The sequence below is a fragment of the Sorex fumeus genome, unplaced genomic scaffold (assembly GCF_029834395.1).
Source record: "Sorex fumeus unplaced genomic scaffold, SorFum_2.1 ptg000020l, whole genome shotgun sequence".
Taxonomy (NCBI): Eukaryota; Metazoa; Chordata; class Mammalia; order Eulipotyphla; family Soricidae; genus Sorex; species Sorex fumeus.
Window position 1 is genome coordinate 6,738,907 of NW_026606077.1, and position 19,982 is coordinate 6,758,888.

The following is a 19,982-nucleotide window of genomic DNA, read 5'->3' on the forward strand; positions in this document are numbered from 1 at the left end:
CAGGAGTAACATAACTCTTGAGTGCAGTGCCAGGAGTAAGCCTTGAGCACCAAAAATTTTTGATTTTTTAAATTGAGGTCACACCCAAGTTTTGGCTCTGGTAGTCCACGGACCCAGGTGATCAGAAAATTCCCAGCCGGTTTCTAGGAGTCACAGACTCACCTCCCGGGGGGCACACCCTGAGCCCAGCGTCAGCCCAGAAGGAGCAGGAGAGTGAAGGTCCGAGAGCCCGAGCCTCTGCGATTCTCTTTCCATCCGAGGGCCCCGTGTAAGCTCCTGGACCCTGCTGGCACTGGCGTCCATGTCAGCGTCCTGCAGCCTGCAGAGACTCACCACGGGGCGGGGGAGGGGCCCTCGGGAGGCAGCGGGGAGCAGGAAGGGGCAGCCCCTCAGCTCCAGGGGCCCCTGGGGGCCAGCACTGGGTCCCTGGCTGGGGCATGCAGGAGGGCAAGGGAGAGAACTCGGAAGAGGCGGGCGGGCAGGGGAGGGAGAGAGCGGACAGGGCCTTGTGGTGGGTGTCTCTCGCCTCTTCTCCCTCTTTCCTTTCCAGCCCTGCGCTCACTGGCCCAGCCGGGCCCTTGGGGCGGGGCTTTGTCTAGCTGGGACGAGACCTCCAGTCCCCCTTCTAGAATGGGTCATGCCTGGCACCTCCTCTTTGGGTTACGTCGGAGATGCACAGCCACCTCAGAAGGAGACTGACCCTGATCGTTTCCAGGGCAGAGGTCAGGGAATGTGTCCAGACCACAGACCCGTCACCCCAACAGCACCCCACCTCCCACCGCCCGCCTTCTCTGTGCGCATCGCATGGGGGTTCCGGAGGCCAGGGTGTGGGCTGGAGAGGATTTCTGAGACCGTCGGTGAAGGTCAGGGAGAGGGCAAGGAGGGGAGGGCATTCGAGGGACGGGTCGGTGGGGGACAGGGGATCTGTAGGGCCCTGGAGAGGCCTCCTGGGCTCCTCTGAGCAAGAGCAGCAGCCCAGCCCTGGGCCCCAGGTGGGAACGCGGGCCCTGGTGTAGCCGCAGCATAACCTGGCAGAACCGGCACCAGCCCCGCCTCATCCACATCTTCTCCCGGAATCCCCAGGACCTGCCCGCAGGATTCGTGGGCAGAGCCCATCCCATCGCCCTGGTTTCAGGCTGTGGGGTAGGAGGCGGGGGAGAGGGTCTGGGTCTGTGGGAACTGTGAGGGGCCCTGGGGGTCCCCAGCTCCAGGGGCCAGGCAGTCCCGCAGCTCTGAACTCCATCTCCAAGAGAGCGGGGTGGGTGTGTGAGCACGCAGACGCTCCCGGCCCTGCCCAAGTGACAGGGCAGAGTGACAGAGCACCTCCCCTTCAGAGCCAGGATGGGGCTGCCCGGGGCTGTCGCGCCATGAGGGGCAGGTACCCGGGGAAAGGCTTGCAGGCCTCCATCTGTTTCTAGACGGTGGGAAGATGGTTTAAGGCTAAGCTCTGTGTGTGTGTGTGTGTGTGTGTGTGTGTGTGTGTGTGTATGTGTGTGTGTGTGTGTGTGTGTGTGTGTGTGTGTCTTTAATGTGTGAGATTGAAATGTCTCCTTTTCTTCCCTCCTGGAGAACCTTTAGCTTTCTCCAACGGGCTCATCCATAATCTCCAAGTGTTTTATTATGTTAAATCTGCAGCATCATAAATACTTATGAGGAGGATTTACATTTTGGAGATTTAAGGAGAAATCGTTCCCTGAGGTCCTGAGCCCTCCTCAGCAAGAGCTTTGGGCCGGGGTGCTGGCGGCCTGGGTATAGCTGGGTACTCTAAGGAGTTTCACCTCATGTGCCCAGCCCCAGCCCCCGGCCTGGACCGGAGCCACTGACCCAGGCCACACTTGTCCGGACTTTCCCTAAAAATCCCAACAGCAGGGACTGAAGCGATAGCACAGCGGGTAGGGCATTTGCCTTGCACGCAGCCGACCCAGGTTCGATTCCCAGCATCCCATAGGGTCCCCTGAGCACCGCCCAGAGTAATTCCTGAGTGCAGAGCCAGGAGTAACCCCTGTGCATCACCGGGTGTGACCCCAAAAAGCAAAAAAAAGAAAACAATCCCAACAGCATCCCCGCCCGGCTCTGCATTCCCCGCCCTGGGTGACAAGCGGAGGGGAACGTGAGTGTGATTTGGGCCTTTGTGCTGCAGCTGGGGCTGGGGGGGTGCTCCGCAGAGCTTTCCAGAACTCAGAACCCCCCCGGGCAAGAGACCCCCCCAAGGTCTGGAGCTCATGGTGGTAGGAGTTTCGCAGGCGGCAGCAGCCTTGCCTTTGCTGCCTTATCGCCCATGGTCCCAGGGCACCTGAGTAAGAAGACAGGGTACCCAGTTCTCTCCACCGTCACCTTCCTGCCCCAGCAGCCTCATCGGGGGGGGGGGGGGGGCGAGCAGAGGGGCACAGGCCAGGCCAGGCTGTCTCCTTGCCATGCTGCGGACACAGAGAGCCCCTGGGACAGTTGGTTCCCACTAGCTGGCCCTTCCTGGCAGGCCCCTGGACGCACGGACACACACACACGCACACGCACACACACACACACACACACACACACACACACGTCTTTATCAGGCTGGCCTGTGTGAGGCGCCCCCTCTCACCCACACTGCCCGAGGAGCTTTGGGGACTAGTGGGCACAGCCCAGCTCTCCTCCTGAGTGGGAGGGACGTGAGCAGGGTCACGTCCACCTCCTCTTCCCTCTGGGGAGGCAGGAGCCGGCCCAGAGAGGTTCGCGCTGGCCTGGTCACGGCGACTGGGCCCGTGGCCCCAACCGGCTCCTGGCTCGGATGGATGCTCAGTTTTGAGGGGACTCAGGGGAGTGCCAGCCTCTGGGGGGTGGGGAGGACACTGGGCAGGAGAATCGCCCGTGTGTCAGAGCTAAGCGTCCCAGCACCTAGTGGCTTCCAGAGCCCGTGTCCCCAGGGTCCTGTCCCCCTCCCTGCCCCGCTGCCCCCAGCTCCTGCCTGTGGCCCTTGGAATCTCGGCAATTCCCACATCTCCACCGAACCTTCACGGGGGCCCCTCCAGCACAGATCCTGGAACCAGCCCCCCACAGGAGCGCGGGGCAGCCACCAGCAGGCGCCCAGCCAGCCCACCCCACCTCCCACTGATGGCGCTCGGCTGCTGGACTTCAGAGGGGGGACACTCGCCCGCCTCCCCCCTTCCTCAAGGCTGGTCTTGGGAGGTCTCTGGAGCTCACCCCCCACCCCATCCTGTTTCCTAGGACCCTCTGCTCTGTCCTGGTTATTCGTGTGCATGGCAATACAGGCTGGAGACACTAAAAGCTTTGCTCAACCTGTGCCTTGAATTTAAGGTCAGGGGCTGGAGCCATAGCAGTGAAGAAGACGCTTGCATGTGGCTGATCTGGGTTTGATCCTTGACACTCAGATGGTCCTCTCTGAGTAAGCGCTGAGCACAGAGCCAGGAGTAAGCCCTGAGCCAGGAGTAAGCCCTGAGCACTGCCAGGTCTCTGTCTCTCTCTCTGTCTTGTCTCTCTCTGTCTCTTTGTCTCTCTGTCTCTCTGTCTCTCTCTGTCTCTGTCTCTGTCTCTCTCATACACACACACACACACACAAACACACACACACACACACACACACACGAGAAGAAGTTTAAAGTCAGGGCGTTGCTGATCCAGAGGCTGACAGAACACTGTATGGGGGGGCCCGGGACACAGAACAGTGGGGGACAATCTGTCAAGATGCCCTGGAGTCCCCTGGGTGCTGTGTGTGCCCCGGCCATCACCACATGCTTCTCTGCATGAAGGATGACCTATAGTCCCGACAAGTCCAGGGAGGACACACGGCCCGGCCTGGCCACCAGCTCCAAGTTCACCGGCTCCCAACACTCGTCATCCCAGCCCGGCTCCCCACCATCACGTGTGGGTGTGGACGGGACAAGCAGCCACCCCCCCTTCACAGCGGGCCACGGAGGAGACGCACCCAGCAGGGGGACAGGCACGCTGGCAGAAACACACCCCCGTGACCCTGAGGATCGGGGTGGGGGCTTAGGGGGCAGAGCAGACTCCCTCGAGGCTGGCGCCGTCACCACAGCCACACGGGCACCTTGTGCCATCCCCCGGTGCCCTCGGAGATCCGTGTGACCCCAGGGCGAGCTCAGCCCTCAGGGTACCCAGGACCCCCACGGCCCTGTCACGCTGCACACCACACACTTGAAGGCAGCATGGCCCCAACTGTCCAGTGTCCCGGCCACCCATGTAGTGCTCTGCACACAGTGCTCGCCCTGCACCCAGCTTCCTTCTGGCCACACCTGCTCTTGCCCGGGGCTGCGAAAGCGCTTGGACCCTGGTGGATCTCGCTGGGCTCCCCACCCCCCACTCACGGACGGAGAGAATGTCTGCTTCTTTTCCTCCCTTTCACGCCTTTCTGTTCTTAAATTCCTCCTCCCCCAAACGGTGTGTAATTAATCTGGCTCCCCTGTCCCCTCCCACTGGCCAGCAGGGGAATTAACTGAAGCCCAAGCCCCTTTGAAGCTTAGTCTAATCTGATGATTGAAGGGACTCCTTTCGATGATGCTTGCTGTCTCTGGGGCGTCTGAAAGCCGCTTCTCTGAGACCCTCCCTCCCTGCCAGGCCCGCGGGCCGGTGTCTGGGTGGGCTGGGCGCTGGCTCTGTGCCACACACGGGAGCTGGCTCCAGCTTCCGAGACCCCCAGGGTCGGCCTCTGCCAGGGCTCTGGGATCCGCCCTGCCGTGGACCTAGGACGAATGGCGGCCAGACCTCCCGGATCACTGACCGCTGACCCCCAGCTGGCCTCCCCCCTCGCCCGCTTCCCTCTCTGTGTCCTGTGTTAGGGGGAACCGTGAGAACAAAGGGGAGGACCCCCTCCCTCCGAGCCTAGATGCAGGACTCTGAGCGTGTTCTGTGTTGAGGAGGGGTGGGAATGGGGGTCCCACCTCCCACTGCCAGGCTGGGGTTCACTGGGCATATAGTCCAACAGCCTGTCACCCCCTCTTCAGAAAAAAAAATTTCCCAGTGCCCTCTGGGAAATCTGCCTTTTTAAGGGCACAAGCAAGAAAGTGCCCACCGGCCCCCGCCCAGGACCCGAGAGACAGGACTCTGCGGAGGGTTCTGGCCCAGCACGCAGCCAACCCGGGTTTGATTCCTGGCACTGCGTATGGCCCCCCCCCAAGACCCCCCAGGAGTGACCCCTGAGCCCAGAGCCAGGAGTAAGCCCTGAGCACAGCTGGGTGTGGCGCTCTCTGCCTCCCCAATTTGAAAAATAAAGCAATCACCTCCCACAGGTACAGAGGCTACTACTGCCCCAGAGGCTGACCTCTGCAGGGTGGCACTGCCCACTTTGGGAAAGGCGGCTTTACGTGTTCCCCCCGAGACCCTCACCCACACGTCCTGGGGTCTGTCTTTTCTCCTTCCTGCAGCACCAAAACAGAGAGGCTGAGACACTTACCCAAGGGCACACAGACAGGAGGACAAGGGTCAGCCCCTGGCCTCCAACTGCAGAGTGGACAGTTATAGCCACTTCCCTTTGAGAACGGCCACCAGGACACCCCAGGGAGGCCACCGGGGGCCTCATTGCTTCTGGTCTCTTTGCCTCAGGGTTCCGGTCCACACCCGGGTGCTGACCTCGCTGACCATCATGCTGGCCATCTTCGTGGTGATGACGGTGCTGGTGAAAGTGGACACCTCCTCCTGGACCCGAGGCTTCTTTGCGGTCACCATGGTCTGCATGGCCGTCGTCAGCGGCTCTGCCACCGTCTTCAACAGCAGCGTCTTCGGCATGTCCGCCTCCTTCCCCATGAGGGACTCCCAGGCGCTGATTTCAGGCGAGCGGGGCTTTGGGTGGCTGCCTGGGGGCAGGGGTGGGGGGTGCCAAGGAGCCCGGGGGAGCAGACAGTGGCTCTCCCAGAAAGCTGCGAGGAGATGGTGCACCAGGAGAGGCACTGCTGACCAGGCTCAGCCCCCAGCACTGTCTACGCGTTCACCGCCGGGTATAGCTCAGAAGAGCGCCTGAGAGACGAGGCCGACCCAGGTTTGATCCCCGGTATCTCCCCAAGCCTGCAGAGAATAATTCCTGTGTTCAGAGCCAGGAGTAACCCCTGAGCACTTTCTGGTGTGGCAAAAAAAAAAAAATCATCACCAGTTAGATGAACGTCTTCTGCAACAATCGCGGCCCCAGGCACCCCAAAACCTAGGGGCTTCACACAGTAACGGTCACTTCCCTGACTCGGAGATCTGCAGCGGGTCAGGAGCTGGTGCCCTGTGTCTGGGGAGTTGGCTGGCGCTGGACCCTCGCCCTGGCCATCTCCCTGGTGGCCGGGCCTTCCTGGGTGAGCTGTCTGGGTTGTAAAAGCCAGGCCTGGACTCCTGTACTTCCCCCCGTGACTCAGTTCTGTGAGCCCTTGAGGGCAACATACCTTAAACACACCCACGAGTCTTGAGTCTCGGTGGGAGGCGTGAATATCTTATAAGAACAGGGCCAGAGGCACCTGCCTCGTCCATTCTAAAACTACATTGAGGGGCTAGCGCCATAGCACAGTGGGTAGGACGTTTGCCTTGCACGCGACCATCCCGAGTTCTAGTCCCAGCATCCCATATGGTCCCCCAAGCCCACTTGGAGTAATTCCTGCGTGCCGAGCCAGGAGTGACCCCTGAGCATCTCCGGTCGTGGCCCCATTCCCCATTAAAGTACACTCTAGGGGCCTGGGGAGTTGGCTCAAAGGGCTGAAGCTCACACACTGGCCCTGAGCAGCTGTGTGTGTGTGTGCGTGTGTGTGTGTGTGTGTGTTTGCACACACGCCCGCAACCATGATGTGACTTAGCAACAAAGCACTTGTTTGGGGTCAGAGCGATAGCACAGCAGGTAGGGCATTTGCCTTGCATGTGGTCGACCCGGGTTCAATCCATCGGGTCCCCCAAGCACCGCCAGGAGTGATTCCTGAGTGCAGAGCCAGAGTAAGCCCTAAGCATTGCCAGGTTTGACCCAAAAAGCCAAAAAAGAAAAAAGAAAAAGAAAAAAGCATTTGTTTTGATGTTTGAGGCCCTGGCCCCCCAAGAAAACATCACCCCACCTAGTGCCCCCTGAGCGACACGCCTCCTCCTGCCCACCAGCCGCCCTTGTTCCTTCCCTCCTCCTGTTCTTCCTCCTCTCTCATGCCCTGGGGGTCCGCCATGTGTGCCAGGGGGTCAGTGCAGAGTCAGACTCTGGGGGCCCAGAGCCTCGCAAAGGGCAGGTGTCCCCTCCGCCGTGGGTCTTCTGGGGGTGCTTCCCTGTGCAGGTGACCCAGGAGTGAAGCTGGGTGCTGTCCCTCAGCCTGGCGTCTAGGCCACAGCCCTCCCTTTCCCACCCGCGGTGAGATGGAGGCTCGTGGGAGTCTCCCTTCCTTGGGAGACCACCCACCCTGGCAGGGATGAGCCCTTTCTGGGGTGCCAACACACACACACACACACACACACACACGCATGCAAGAACACATGCGCGCACACACACACACGCACACACGAATGTGTGTGCATACACACATGCACACACACACACACGCTCGCACACACACATGCATGCACGCACACACATATGCACGCACGTGCACACACATACACACACACGCACACCCGCACACAGCCCTCTCGTGAGAAATTCCAGAGGCAGGACAGTCTTACCCAGAGCTCAACGTCCACTCAGAGAAATAGCCGCGTGCCCGCTCATGATGGAGGCCGGGTAGCAGGTGTGGGGGGCACGTGTTCCCCCACTACCCGGTCCCCCTGTCCCTCTGAGTTCCTCTCAGCGCCGCCTGGGCATGCAGAAGAGGGCTGAGCGTCCAGCTGTCCCCATCTGTGGAGCAAGACAGCTTTTCTGCTCTGTACTCAGGAGCCCCAAGTAAAACAAAGTCAGGCCCATGACTAAGTTTCTGGGACTCCCCCGGAACCCCAAACATGGGTTTCACTGCAGCCACCCCCAGTCTGCGAGGAGAGGTGCCTCCCTGGACAGTGGCCTCTGCGGGAGCCAGTGGTCACACCCCTCCTGTTGGTATGTGTCCCTCGGGCTCAGCCCGTCCTGGGGAACCTTCTGGAGAAGGGGACACCCCTGTGACTTTTTCCCAAGTCCAGTTGTGAAGAGACCCAGCAACCTGCTGCAGTGCCCGTCACCCTGGGCTTCTTGCGCTTATCCTCACCAGGGGTGGCTCCCAGCGGGCACCCAGCAGCCCCCCGTTTCCCCCCACCATGCCCTCCCCGTCCCCTGCTCTGGGTCCAAGGGGCCCATCGCTGGATTCTGTGGCGTCTGGGGAACGAGTCATTTATTTTGCGCTGTTTCTTGTGGGTGTTTTTTGGCGAGCCCCTCATTTGCATGTATTTCCATAACTGATGAGATAAAGGCGGGAGTCTTGAAGGATGGGCTCCCCGAGGCCAGCTTTGTGCTGGAGATAATGCTGGGAAGGGGGAGGGATCAGCAGGCAGACCGTACCCGCCCGCGTTCAGATGGTCCTGGGGCAGCCGGGAGCCTGCGCTAACTCTGGCCACGCCGGGCGGGGATTATAGCCCGGGCTCAGGCTGCGTCCTGCTGCTGCTGCTGCTGCTTTGATGTGCGAAGGGACCGAACAGCCACCCGGATCCATGGGCGCTTTCCTGGCACAGTCCTCTCCTCTCTGGCCCTGCCTGCTGGCTGCGGCCTTTGCCACGGCCCCATTTCACAGGCGAGGGAGCTGAGGCCCGGAGAAGCCAGGTGACAGGTCCAGGGTCACACGGCCGGAGGGTGTGGAGTTAGGGCGGCCTTCGTTCTGCGCCTGTGAGTCTGTGCCCTGAATCTCTCTGTGACTCTGGGACCCCTTATTGCTCCCACCCCAAGCCCAGGGCTGGGGGAGCTCCTGTGGAGAAGGCTGGAGAAGGACACAGGCCGGCCCCTCAGAGCCAGAGCAACCTCGAGCAGAGCAGGAAGTACAGTGGACAGACCCTCCCCCACTGGGGCATATAGTGGACAGACCCTTCCCGGCTAGGGCATACAATGGACAGGTCCTCCCCCACCGGGGCAGTCTAGTGCAGTGGACGTCCCTCCCCCACTGGGGCAGTGCAGTGGACGTCCCTCTCCCTTTTTCATTCATTGACAGCAGACAGCATAAAGGCGGAGCTGCCTGCCCGGGACAGAGCAGTAGTACCCGCCTGCCCGACTTGCACCCGCCGTGGAACCCTCTGCAGCGCGGAGACGGCAGATGCGTCCGTCCATTCCTCAGCCAAGCACTGACTGTGTCAGTGTCTGGGTGCTCTGGGTCCGGCTGGGCAGTGGGTGCTGATCCCTGGTGCCACCCTCTCCCCCGCCGTCCCTCCCGGGGGCTAGGACAGGCTTCGCTCTGTTTGAGGCTGCTGGATCATGCAGTGCCTGGCCCGGGAGCAGCCTCTCTGGGCATGGCACTGCGTCGGAGACCATGCTTGCCCTCCTGGCAACCAAGGGGCTTGTGGGTGTTGAAGGCATCTGTGGCTGGGCCCTGTTCCTCCGTGCCCTGCACCGCCCTCCCGGCCCGGGAGGTATCGACCACCAGCTTTGCCCCTCCACGTGGTTCTTTTTTTGGCGGCGGCTGGAGTCCATGGGGCATGTAGGGCTGGGCAGCGGCTTCTCTCCTGCCCACTCCCTCTCCTATAGGGAGTCAGTCCGGCGACCTGGGGATCGTACTCCAGAGTGCCGGGGTCGACTGGCCAGGGCCCTGACATCTGGCCAGCTGAGCGGCTGCAGCACCCCGAGGTCACATGAGCCCTCACACGAGAGTGAGCAGAGCCAGGGGCCGCGGCCATCTGCTCGCTCCAGGCCTGTGCGCCCACCGGCCGGGCACCTCCGGGGATGCAGGGGTGGGGGGGGGGGCAGCTTTCCACGCCCCAGGCCTGCCTGTGCACGAGAGCCCGCGCGACCGTGTGAGGGAGTGCGGGCATGTGTCTGAGGTGGCACGTGTCCATGAGAGCCCGTGAGGGGGCCTGTGAGTGCGTGTGTGCATGGTAGGGTGTGTGATTGTGTGCGCGTGGTGCGCAGTGAGCGTGTGTGTGTGTGTGTGTGTGACAGGATGAGGTATGTGTATGTGATGAGGCGTGTGAGAGGCTGTGTGCATTAGGGGACCGTGAGGAGAATGTGTGTGTGTTACCATGACAATGAGAGAGAGAGAGAGAGAGAGAGAGAGAGAGAGAGAGAGAGAGTGTGTGTGTCTGTGTACGTTTGATCCATGAGAGTGTCTGAGGGCACTGTGAGAGAGTATGTGTGTCTTGGGGTCTGGGGTACTGAGAGAGTATATGTGCACTTGTTCCTGGGGTATGGGGGGGGGTCTGTGGCCTGTGGAGGGGAGGACACGGGAGCTCTGTGCCCTATTCCAGAACATTCCTGGGGTTGCCTCAATTTAGCTGGTGGGTCTGAGGGACAGGGCAGGGGAAGGGACTCTGCAGTGCCTTATCTATGAAGAGTAAATGTGTTTGGTGGGTGGTGGGGCATACCAGGCAGTGGGGGTGGGGGAGGGGTGGGCCATACCAGGCAGTGTGTGTGTGGGTGGTGGGGGTCATACCTGGCAGAGCATGGAGTGGGGTCATACCTGGCAGTGGGGGTCAGGGATTTGGATCATACCTGGCAATGCAGAGAGGGAGGGGGTGTTGAGTTATACCTGGTAGTGTGTGTGTGTGTGTGTGTGTGTGTGTGTGTGTAAATTCAGACCTGGTAGTGTGTGGGGGGGAGGTTTGGGTCATGCATGGCAGTGGTGTGTGTGTTTGGGGGGGTGATACGTGGCAGTGTGTGGGGTGGGGGAGATGGAGGAAGTGGGTCCTCCCTAGCGGTGTGTGGGTGTGTGTGCAGTCATAGCTGGCGGTGTGTGTGTGTCGGGGGGAGGGGGCTAATCCCAGCTCTGTGCTCAGGATATTAAGAGATTTCGACCCACCTGGGCTGGGAAAAGCCAAACGCTCCCTCACAGTGCCTTAAAAATAGGATTCGTTCCACCGGGGCCCAGACGGGGCGTGCTCTCTCCAGCTTGGGCCCAGCAAAGGCGAGCTCGGCCGCATCGCGTATGTGCTATGGACCGCGGCATCTGCGGGCCGCAGGCGGGCAGGACAGAAGCAGAAGCCCCTAAGCATGTTGCTCGCTTAGCAGGGTCAGCACCCTGTCAGGGACACTCTGACCCCGTTCTCGGTCACGAGGGAGGGTTCTCTCACACACCCCAGCGCGGTTCGTCTGGCAGCCTCTCGTTCCTCAGGCTGTTCAGCTGCTCTGGTGGCGGCAGGCAGTAGAGCTAGTTCCCGCATCCTCGGAGAACACGCTTCTGTTCTCCTCACCAAGGGGACCGCGTGATGCCAGGACCCGAATCTGGGCCTCCCACGTGCCAAGCCTGCGCTCAGCCCACAGAGTTGCGTCTCTCCAGCCGCACTCACGTGCCTGACACCCCCAAGGGGCGGCAGAGCTGGAGGGTCAAGGGTGGAGGTGAAACCAGGCAGCAAGGCCTCCTCGGAGAGCCCCTCCGGGTCCACGCGAGAACAGGCCTGAAGCTGGGCGAGGGACGCGCAGGACCCACTTCCTCCAAAGGCCGCAAAACCCACGAGGGCAGCAGAGCCCAGGGGGGACACAGACCCAGAGCCCACAATCCAGGGCCCTGCCACAGGGCCCACGGACACAGAGCTCATAGATGCTGGGACCACAGACAGGGCCACGGACACAGACACAGCCATGGACACATGGACACAGAGCCCACGGACACAGCCGCAGACACAGAGCCCACAGACGGTGCCCACAGCTCCTATGTGGACGGAAGCATGTTTCTCAGGAGATTTTTGAGGCCTGGGGGGATACGGGTGATGTGTGACTTCTGACCCTCTGCTCTGCTCTGCAGGGGGAGCCATGGGGGGCACCATCAGTGCTGTGGCTGCGCTGGTGGACCTGGCGGCATCCAGCCACGTGACGGACAGTGCTCTGGCCTTCTTCCTGACTGCGGACGTCTTCCTGGGACTCTGCATCGGGCTCTACCTGCTGCTGCCCCGGCTGGAGTATGCCAGGTGAAGCCCGGCTCACCCTGCTCTTCCTGCCTGTGTGGGCTCCCCAGGGCCCGGCCCTCCCTCTGTCCTGTGCCCGGCAGTACTCAGGCTTACTCCTGCCTGTGCACTCAGGAGTTACTTCTGATGCGTTTGGGGACCAGAGGGGGTGCCAACCTGGGTCGGCTGCGTGCAAGGCAAGTGCCCTACCCGCTGTACTGTCTCGCCAGCCGTTCACTGTTGTTTTTGAGACACTGGTTGAACAGAGGGCAGGGGCGTCCCCCGCTGCCCCGTTCCCCCACGTCTGCTCCCTCGCCCCTGGTGCACAAACTTGCATCCAGCTGGAAGCCAGGTTTCCCTCTGGGACGGGACCACCCAGGTTTCTAGAAGCCGGACCCTCGGGACTTAATCCAGGACCCATCCAGGCAAAATGGGACCCTGGCTTCCCAGCCTCAGCGGGGCAGGCCCAGAATCTTTGCCGCTTCAGAGAGGGCATCCCTGGGCTGTGCCCTCGCGTGGGCGCTCCTGCCCCTTTGCCACTTCCAGCTCGGTCAGGACTGGGTCACAGAAAGGCCTTTGAGAAAAGTTCTTCTTCTGGCATTTCTCAGAGTGAATCTTATTTTAAGGGACGCCCATAGTGCTGTTCCCAGGAGGACAGGGCCGTGCTGGGCACCCCTGCGCCAGGAGGAACTGAGCCTCCGTACTCTCATAGCCTGGGTGCTGACATGGCGGGGTGCAGGGGGGCTGGGAGGAAGGGCTTTTGAGGAACAGCCTGAGCAGAGGAACCGTGTGGGCAGTGAGCTCCGACGGGGTTGGGGACGGAGTCGATGAGGAACCTGGGCAAGCCCAAGTCTTCTTCCCCTCCCAGGCGGGATTGTGAAACGAGACTGGGGCGGGGGGGCTTCGAGCATCCGCTCAGCCTCTCAGGGAACGAGGCACAAGGAAACCCCCTTTCCCGCCCCCACCGCCTCAGACCTGCTTGTGATCTGCTCACAATGACGGAGGGGGTACAGGCAGCCCCTCAAGAGCTCACAGCAGCGGAACCCTTCCACTTTAGAAATTTATTGATTGATTATTCTTGGTTTGGGGGCCATACCCGTAGTGCACAGGGCTTACTCCTGGCTCTGCACTCAGGAATCACTCCTGGAGGTGCTTGGGGACCATCTGGGGTGCCGGAGATTGAACCCGGGTCGGCTGCCTGCAAGGCAAGTGCCCTCCCCACTGTACTCTTGCCCTGGCCCAGAACCCTTCCAGTTTAAAGCGGGAGACTGAGACCGAGTCAGGGGAGTGCCTGTGCCAGAGAGGCCCAAAGCAGGGCGGAAGCCAACATCCCAGTGTCCCGTCACACGCCAGGCTGAGCAGAGTCTGGGCCGGCAGGGGCAGAGCCTGTCACTGCGCAGTGGCCCCGAGCTCTCGCTCTGCACCCTCAGGAGGTCCGAGTTCTTGCCCAACTCAGATTGGTCTTCTATATCATTATGGATCATTATTCTATGTTCTTTATCATTAACCTATAGTAATAACATAGAACAATTATTTTCTATATTATTATTATTACTAATTTTTATTAGTAGACTTTTATTTTTACAGAAATTCAAAATTTCCTCAATATGTATTCATTTGGAGAAGGGGGTTGAGGCTGTATTTGCTGACTCTCAGGGCTTACTCCTGGCTCTGTGCTCTGAGGACCATATGTGTATACTATTTTTACTATTGTTATTATTATTATTATCATTATCATATTATGGATGCATGGCATCAAGCAAGTGTGGAGCTCATACTTCTGTTTTTTTTTCTTTTTGGGTCACACCCGGCGATGCACAGGGGTTCCTCCTGGCTCTGCACTCAGGAGTTACTCCTGGCGGTGCTCAGGGGACCATATAGGATGCTGGGAATCCAACCTGGGACAGCCTCGTGCAAGGCAAACGCCCTACCCGCTGTGCTATCGCTCCAGCCCCTCATACTTCTGTTTTATTAGTAGTATTATTGTTGGTTTGGGGACCACACCTGGAAGTGCTCAGGGGTTACTTCTGGCTCTGTGTCCAGGAACCACCCCTGGCAATGCTGGGGTGACCCTACGGGGTGCTGGCTGATCCCAGGCTGGCTGCGTGCCAGGCAAGCGCCCTACCTGCTGTATTGTCGCTCTGGCCCCAACCTTATTATTTTTTTTTTAGCACTGTAGCACTGTTCTCCCACTGTTCATAGAGTTGCTTGAGCAAGCCCAGTAATGTCTCCATCGTGAGACTTGTTACTGTGTTTGGCATATCGAGTACGTCACGGGGAGCTTGCCAGGCTTTACTGTGCGGGCGAGATACTCTCGGTAGCTTGCCCGGCTCTCCGAGAGGGGCGGAGGAATCGAGCTCGGGTTGGCCGTGTTGGCCACGTGCAAGGCAAACGCCCTACCGCTGTGCTATCGCTCCAGCCCCATTTTTAAAAAAAATTTTATTTATTATTTTTTATAATGTAGGAGCGCTACTATTGATTCGGCCATTGATTAAGCTGATTGAATTGGGCATGAACTCCACATTACTTTTTTTTAAATTTTTTAAAATTTTATAAGTTAGTTCACAATGTTTGATTACATTCAATATTCAAACTCCAATCCCACCACCATTACACCGTCCCTCCACCAAATTCGGGATGCTTCCATCCCAAACCCCAATCCCTGTCACAAAACCTTATAACTTTAAAGCTGTCTGTCTCTGGGCACGAGGGGCTGGAGCACAGCTCTGCCTGAAGGAGGCCTGGGCGTCCTGCACATGGAGAGTGGGATAGCCCCTGGTGCCACCAGATACGACCCCAACCCAGCAACAACAGTAGGGGGCATTTGTTCCAAGCCTATTTGATCTCTTCGCCGTTCCCCCCAAAGACAACCAAAGCCAGGGAGGCAGGCCCGGCCGGGTTCAGCTCGGGTGAGCAGGGCTGATCTTCCCCCGCACAGTGGGGGGAAGTCGGGTGTTTGTGCTAGCGGGCCAGCAGACGGAGGACCTCTGTCTCGGTCACGTGGCCACACATGCCGTCTCAGCCTCCCCGCACCCTGGGCCGGCCGTACCTGGTTCCTCCCTGCAGGGCCAAGGGTCCCCCTCCCACCCCCCGTGACCCTGAGAAGCCCCCTCTGACCCTGCTCCATACGTCTCTGCCCTGAAGGTACTACATGAGGCCCCTGAAGCCCGCCCGAGCACTGCCTGCAGAAGAGCGGCCGCCCTGGGACGCCCCCAGCAGCCCCTTGCTGGCCCCCGCGGCCAGCGACCCCCCGACCCCCCCTCTGCACCCCATCCTGAAGAAGACGGCCGGCCTGGGCTTCTGCGTCACCTACACCCTCTTCATCACCAGCCTCGTCTTCCCCGCCCTCTCCACCAACATCGAGTCCCTCCACCGGGACTCGGGCTCCCCGTGGGCCACCAAGTTCTTCGTGCCGCTCACCACCTTCCTGCTGTACAACGTGGCCGACCTGTGTGGCCGGCAGGTCACGGCCTGGATCCAGGTGCCGGGGCCCAAGAGCCGGCTGCTGCCCGCCCTGGTGCTGCTGCGCACCGGCCTGGTGCCCCTCCTGGTCTTCTGCAACTACCAGCCCCGCCTCCACCTGCAGACCGTGCTCTTCCGCTCTGACGTCTACCCCGTGGTCTTCACCTCGTTGCTGGGGCTCAGCAACGGCTACCTCAGCACCCTGGCCCTCGTCTACGGCCCCAAGATCGTGCCCCGGGAGCTGGCCGAGGCCACGGGCGTGGTGATGTCCTTCTACCTGTGCCTGGGCCTGGCGCTGGGCTCCGGCTGCTCGGCGCTGCTGGTGCACCTGATCTAGGCGTGGGGAGAGCGAGAGCCCAGGGGCGGAGGCGGCACGTCCTGCTCCTGTGCCAGCAGAGACACCCAGACGCCGAGCGGAACACTCCTGAGCCTGGAGGACCCCGAGCCTGGGACCCAGAGACCTCCAGGAGCCGAGCAGAACACTCCGGAGACTCTGGACGACCCCGAGCCTGGAACCCTGGCTTGAGCACTTGGTCACGAAGCCAGGCAACGGCGTCCAGGCTGAGGGTGTCTTGCCTGGACCTTTTTATCAGTCCAGCGGCACCCTGGAGCATCCTGAGTCGTCTGTCACGGAGCTGAGGCCCCAAGCCAGCGTCACACTTGCCGGCTGACGGCCAGATATGAGCACTGTCAGGCCTCCCCGGGGCCGGGAGGCCCCTGCAGTGCCCCAGACCTAGGCAGAGCCCGTGGGGAAGGGCAGTCCCTGCAGACGGGCACCCCAGGACGACAGGCCTCCCCGGAACTGCTTCCCTGGACCTGTTCCCTGTTTCTGGCACCAGCACGTGCCAGGCGGGCTTTCCAGGAGGGCCCCTTGCCGTGGTCAGTGCAGGGCGCTGTCCAGTCTGTGTTTGCAGCAGGCCGGGGCTTCGGGGGTGTAATAAACATGAAGCCCTCTCTGGTGTCTGGGGTGCAGGCGTTTCCGGTGCTCACACGGGGCAGCCCTGAGGGTGGGGATGGAACACGCCATTCCCCAGACTCACCTGTCCAGCCCTGGCCTGTTTGGGCGAGGGGCACAGCCAGCCCACTGTGGTCCCAGGAAGGGGGTCCCCATCTCCCGCACATGCAGCCAGGGACGGGCCCCAGGGGCTGCCCTTCCTTCCTGGGAATTCATCATTGTTCCTGCCATTGGCTTGAGTGTTATTTTGGGTTTGTGGCCACAGCTGGCTCTGCTCTGAGGCCACGCCTGGTGGGACCCTAAGCAGTGCTCGGGATTGGACTGGCGTCAGGCACACCCAAGTGCCCGCTTGGCCCCTCCCCTGGGCAATTGTTTTACCACCAGTGGCGCTCTGGAGCCATGGTGTTCGGGAGAACTCGCTGCTGCTCCGTCCTGGGCTGTTTGCGGCCGTTGTGTCCGTTGAAGCTGTGGTTTCACAGAGTGTTCCCAGGTCTGTGGGCCCCAGGGGCTCAGGATATCCAGACAGCGAGAGTGGGTTCTGTTTTGCCAGCCTCCCTGGCTGGGCCTTGTGGGGGACAGGCCACCTCGGAAACGGAGTGGAGGGAACTCGATGGACAGGCAGCGGCTGTTTCTCAGGAGTCACTCAGGAGGAACGGACCTCGGCCCCAAGACGTGGCAATCCTGAGAGCCGTAAATCAAGCGACCACTTCTCTGAAGCCTGCTGGCGGCCGTGCCCTGCAGACGCCGATTCAACCGGGAGCCATCAGCAACGCCCCCCCCCCCCCCCCCCGATGGAGGGGGCAGCTGCACCCTGTCCACACTGGTTTACTGATACCAAAAAAAAAAAAAAATACCGGGGAGGGGTAGCACTGTAGCACTGTCCTCCCGTCCTTCATCGATTTGCTCGAGCGGGCACCAGTAATGTCTCCATTGTGAGACTTGTTACTGTGTTTGGCATATCGAATACGTCACGGGGCGCTTGCAGGCCGAGATACTCTCGGTAGCTAGCCGGGCTCTCCAAGAAGGGCAGAGGAATTGCCCACCGGGTCTACTGCATGCAAGGCAAATGCCCTACCCACTGTGCTATTGCTGCTCCAGCCGTATTTTATTATTATTTTTTTAATGTACTAGGGTGTTTGCCTTGCACGCGGCCGACCTGGGTTCGATTCCTCCGCCCCTCTGGGAGAGCCCGGCAAGCTACCAAGAGTATTCCGCCTGCACGGCAGAGCCTGGCAAAATCCCCGTGGCGTATTCGATATGCCAAACACAGTAACAACAAGTCTCACAATGGAGATGTTGCTGGTGCCCACTCGAGCAAATCGATGAACAACGGGAGGACAGTGCTACAGTGCCCCTTCCCCTGGCCGGAGCCTGAGCTTGCCCCCTGGGAGTCCCCCAGCAGCCTGCATGTCTCTCATCCTTCGGGACATTGGCTGTTCCAGCAGCACCTCAGGTGACTCCCAGAGGGCCACAGCCTGTCTCTTTCACTTGAAACTGCAGCCTTGGGGCCAGAGGCCCAGCTCAGCAGGCTGAGGTGTAGGTTCGGCAGTACAGGAGTGAACCCTGAGCACAGATCTAGGAGTAGCCCCTGAGCACTGCCTGGCGGAGCCCCCAAAGGGAAGTAAATGAATATGATCCCCAACCCTGCGTAGGGTTCCCTAAACACCATCAGGAGGGACCCCTGAGCACCACAGTGTGACTGTGACAGATAATTCAGTCGTTTCTGGAGTGAGTCGTGCATGTGTATTGTGCCAAGCGTGAGCTCCCAGGTCCGCACGACCCCTGAGCACTACCACCCCAAGCCGCACGAGCTGGACAGTGAAGTTCAGCTTAAAAATAGTCCCTTCTGGGGGCTGGAGCGATAGCACAGCGGGGAGGGCGTTTGCTTTGCATGCAGCCAACCCGGGTTCAATTCCCAGCATCCCATATGGTCCCCTGAGCACCGCCAGGGGTAATTCCTGAGTGCAGAGCCAGGAGGAACCCCTGTGCATAGCTGGGTGTGACCCGAAAAGCACTGTCACTGTCCTCCCGTTGTTCATCGATTTGCTCAAGCAGGCACCAGTAATGTCTCAATCGTGAGACTTATTGTGTTGGGCATATCGAATACGTCATGGGTAGCTTGCCAGGCTTTGCCATGCGGGCGAGATACTCTCAGTAGCTTGCCAGGCTCTCTGAGAGTAACGGAGGAATCGAACTCGGGTTGGCCATGTTGGCCGCTTGCAAGGCAAACACCCTACCCGCTGCCCCCTGAGGAGGAGGGGTAGCATCCTTGGGAGAGGCGGCTGCTGGCCTGGGTGGGGACACTCACCTGGGCTTTGTCCAGGGGTCATTCCACAAAGGAGATTCCTCCCCAGGAAGAAGGAAAGGAAAAGGAAATCCATCTCAGAAAAGGGGCTGATGGTGGGGTCCGGACACCCTGGTACAGGTGGGGTACCCCGACCCTGTAGCAGCAGACCCTGGGGCCCAGTGCTCTGGATGTTGTGTGTCCTGGCACCACCGTGGGCTCGTGGACCTGGCCCATCTGCATGGGGCAGAGCCTGCACGGAGAAAGGTTTTGTTTCGCTGTCCGTGAGACGCTGCCTCGTCTCGCAGTTCCTGGATTCAGCCCTCGAGCGACTGTGGTGTCTGTACTGCGTGTCCAGCCCCGACACCTGCCCTATAGTCGCCAAAAAGCCAGAAGCAGCTTCCTCTGCGGCGGGAGGGAGGCGACTCCTCTCTAAAAACGACAGTTCAGCACATATGTTCCTGCAGGAGCAGCCGGGGCAGCCTCTCGCCCAGTCTCTTGGTACTGCTCCCTACACAGTGCTCACAGGAGAAGCTCAGGGCCTCCCGAGCAACAATGGGTGCGGGAGCGGGAGACGGTGGGCCCGGCTTTGAGATGCTGCGGTGTGTTCCTGGGAGGTCCCAGAGGAAGGGAGAGGGGCCATGTGCAGAGCCCCACCCAGAACCAGTGCCCGGCCAACGCTGACTGGAGCTCACCCAGCCGGGCTGCCTGACAGAAAGGGGCATCTGGTGACTTTGCCCATCAGAACGTCTCTGCTGGTAGCGTCAGCCAGGCTTGCCCCGGGACTGAGGGGCAGCTCCCTTCACCCACCAACGCTGGGGTCAGCCCAATTCCCAGCCCAGCCTGGCCATGCGGGGGACCCAGGCAGAGGTGCAGGCCAGCGGGTCGACACCTGGAGAGATACCCAGATGGCACCAGGGGCAGACGGCCAGCAGCCACGGTCACTCACCCTGAAGGCCAGTGCCTTGGAACCACGCCTGAGAATGACACGGGGGGTGTCATCTCCCTGGGGACCAGCACTGGTCCAGCTGTCGCCAGCAGTGGGGGCCGGGGCGAGTAATGTGGCCACTGACCAGAGTCTGGCTGGGCAGCTGACCCCTTCCTTTGGGCTTGAGCCCACCGTTGCCTGAGGCTGAGCTCCCCTCTGGGACCAGGTGGCGGCAGGGACATGGAGGGGCAGAGTTGTGCACTGTGCCCTTGCTCCTGAGTGACCTGCAATGCCAGAGGCCCCCCACGCAGTCCCCCGCCCCCCCACACACCCTGGGCCCATCATTCCCTCAAGACCAGCTCAGGAAGGCCACAGGACTCTGAGCCAGGACCTGTGGGGCTGAGCCCAGTAGG

General features: G+C 60.7%; 1 protein-coding gene across 1 annotated transcript in view; it reads left to right on the forward strand.

The window, feature by feature from the left end:
- The window catches only part of SLC29A3 (solute carrier family 29 member 3), a 38,986-nt gene extending 23,245 nt beyond the window's left edge, over positions 1-15,741 (forward strand). The window contains exons 4-6 of the mRNA XM_056113381.1: positions 5,560-5,786; positions 11,802-11,964; positions 15,085-15,741. Coding sequence (XP_055969356.1) covers positions 5,560-5,786; positions 11,802-11,964; positions 15,085-15,739 — 1,045 coding nt within the window. The 3' untranslated portion in view covers positions 15,740-15,741. The remainder of the gene's footprint in view (positions 1-5,559; positions 5,787-11,801; positions 11,965-15,084) is intronic.
- Positions 15,742-19,982: the final 4,241 nt, after the last annotated feature.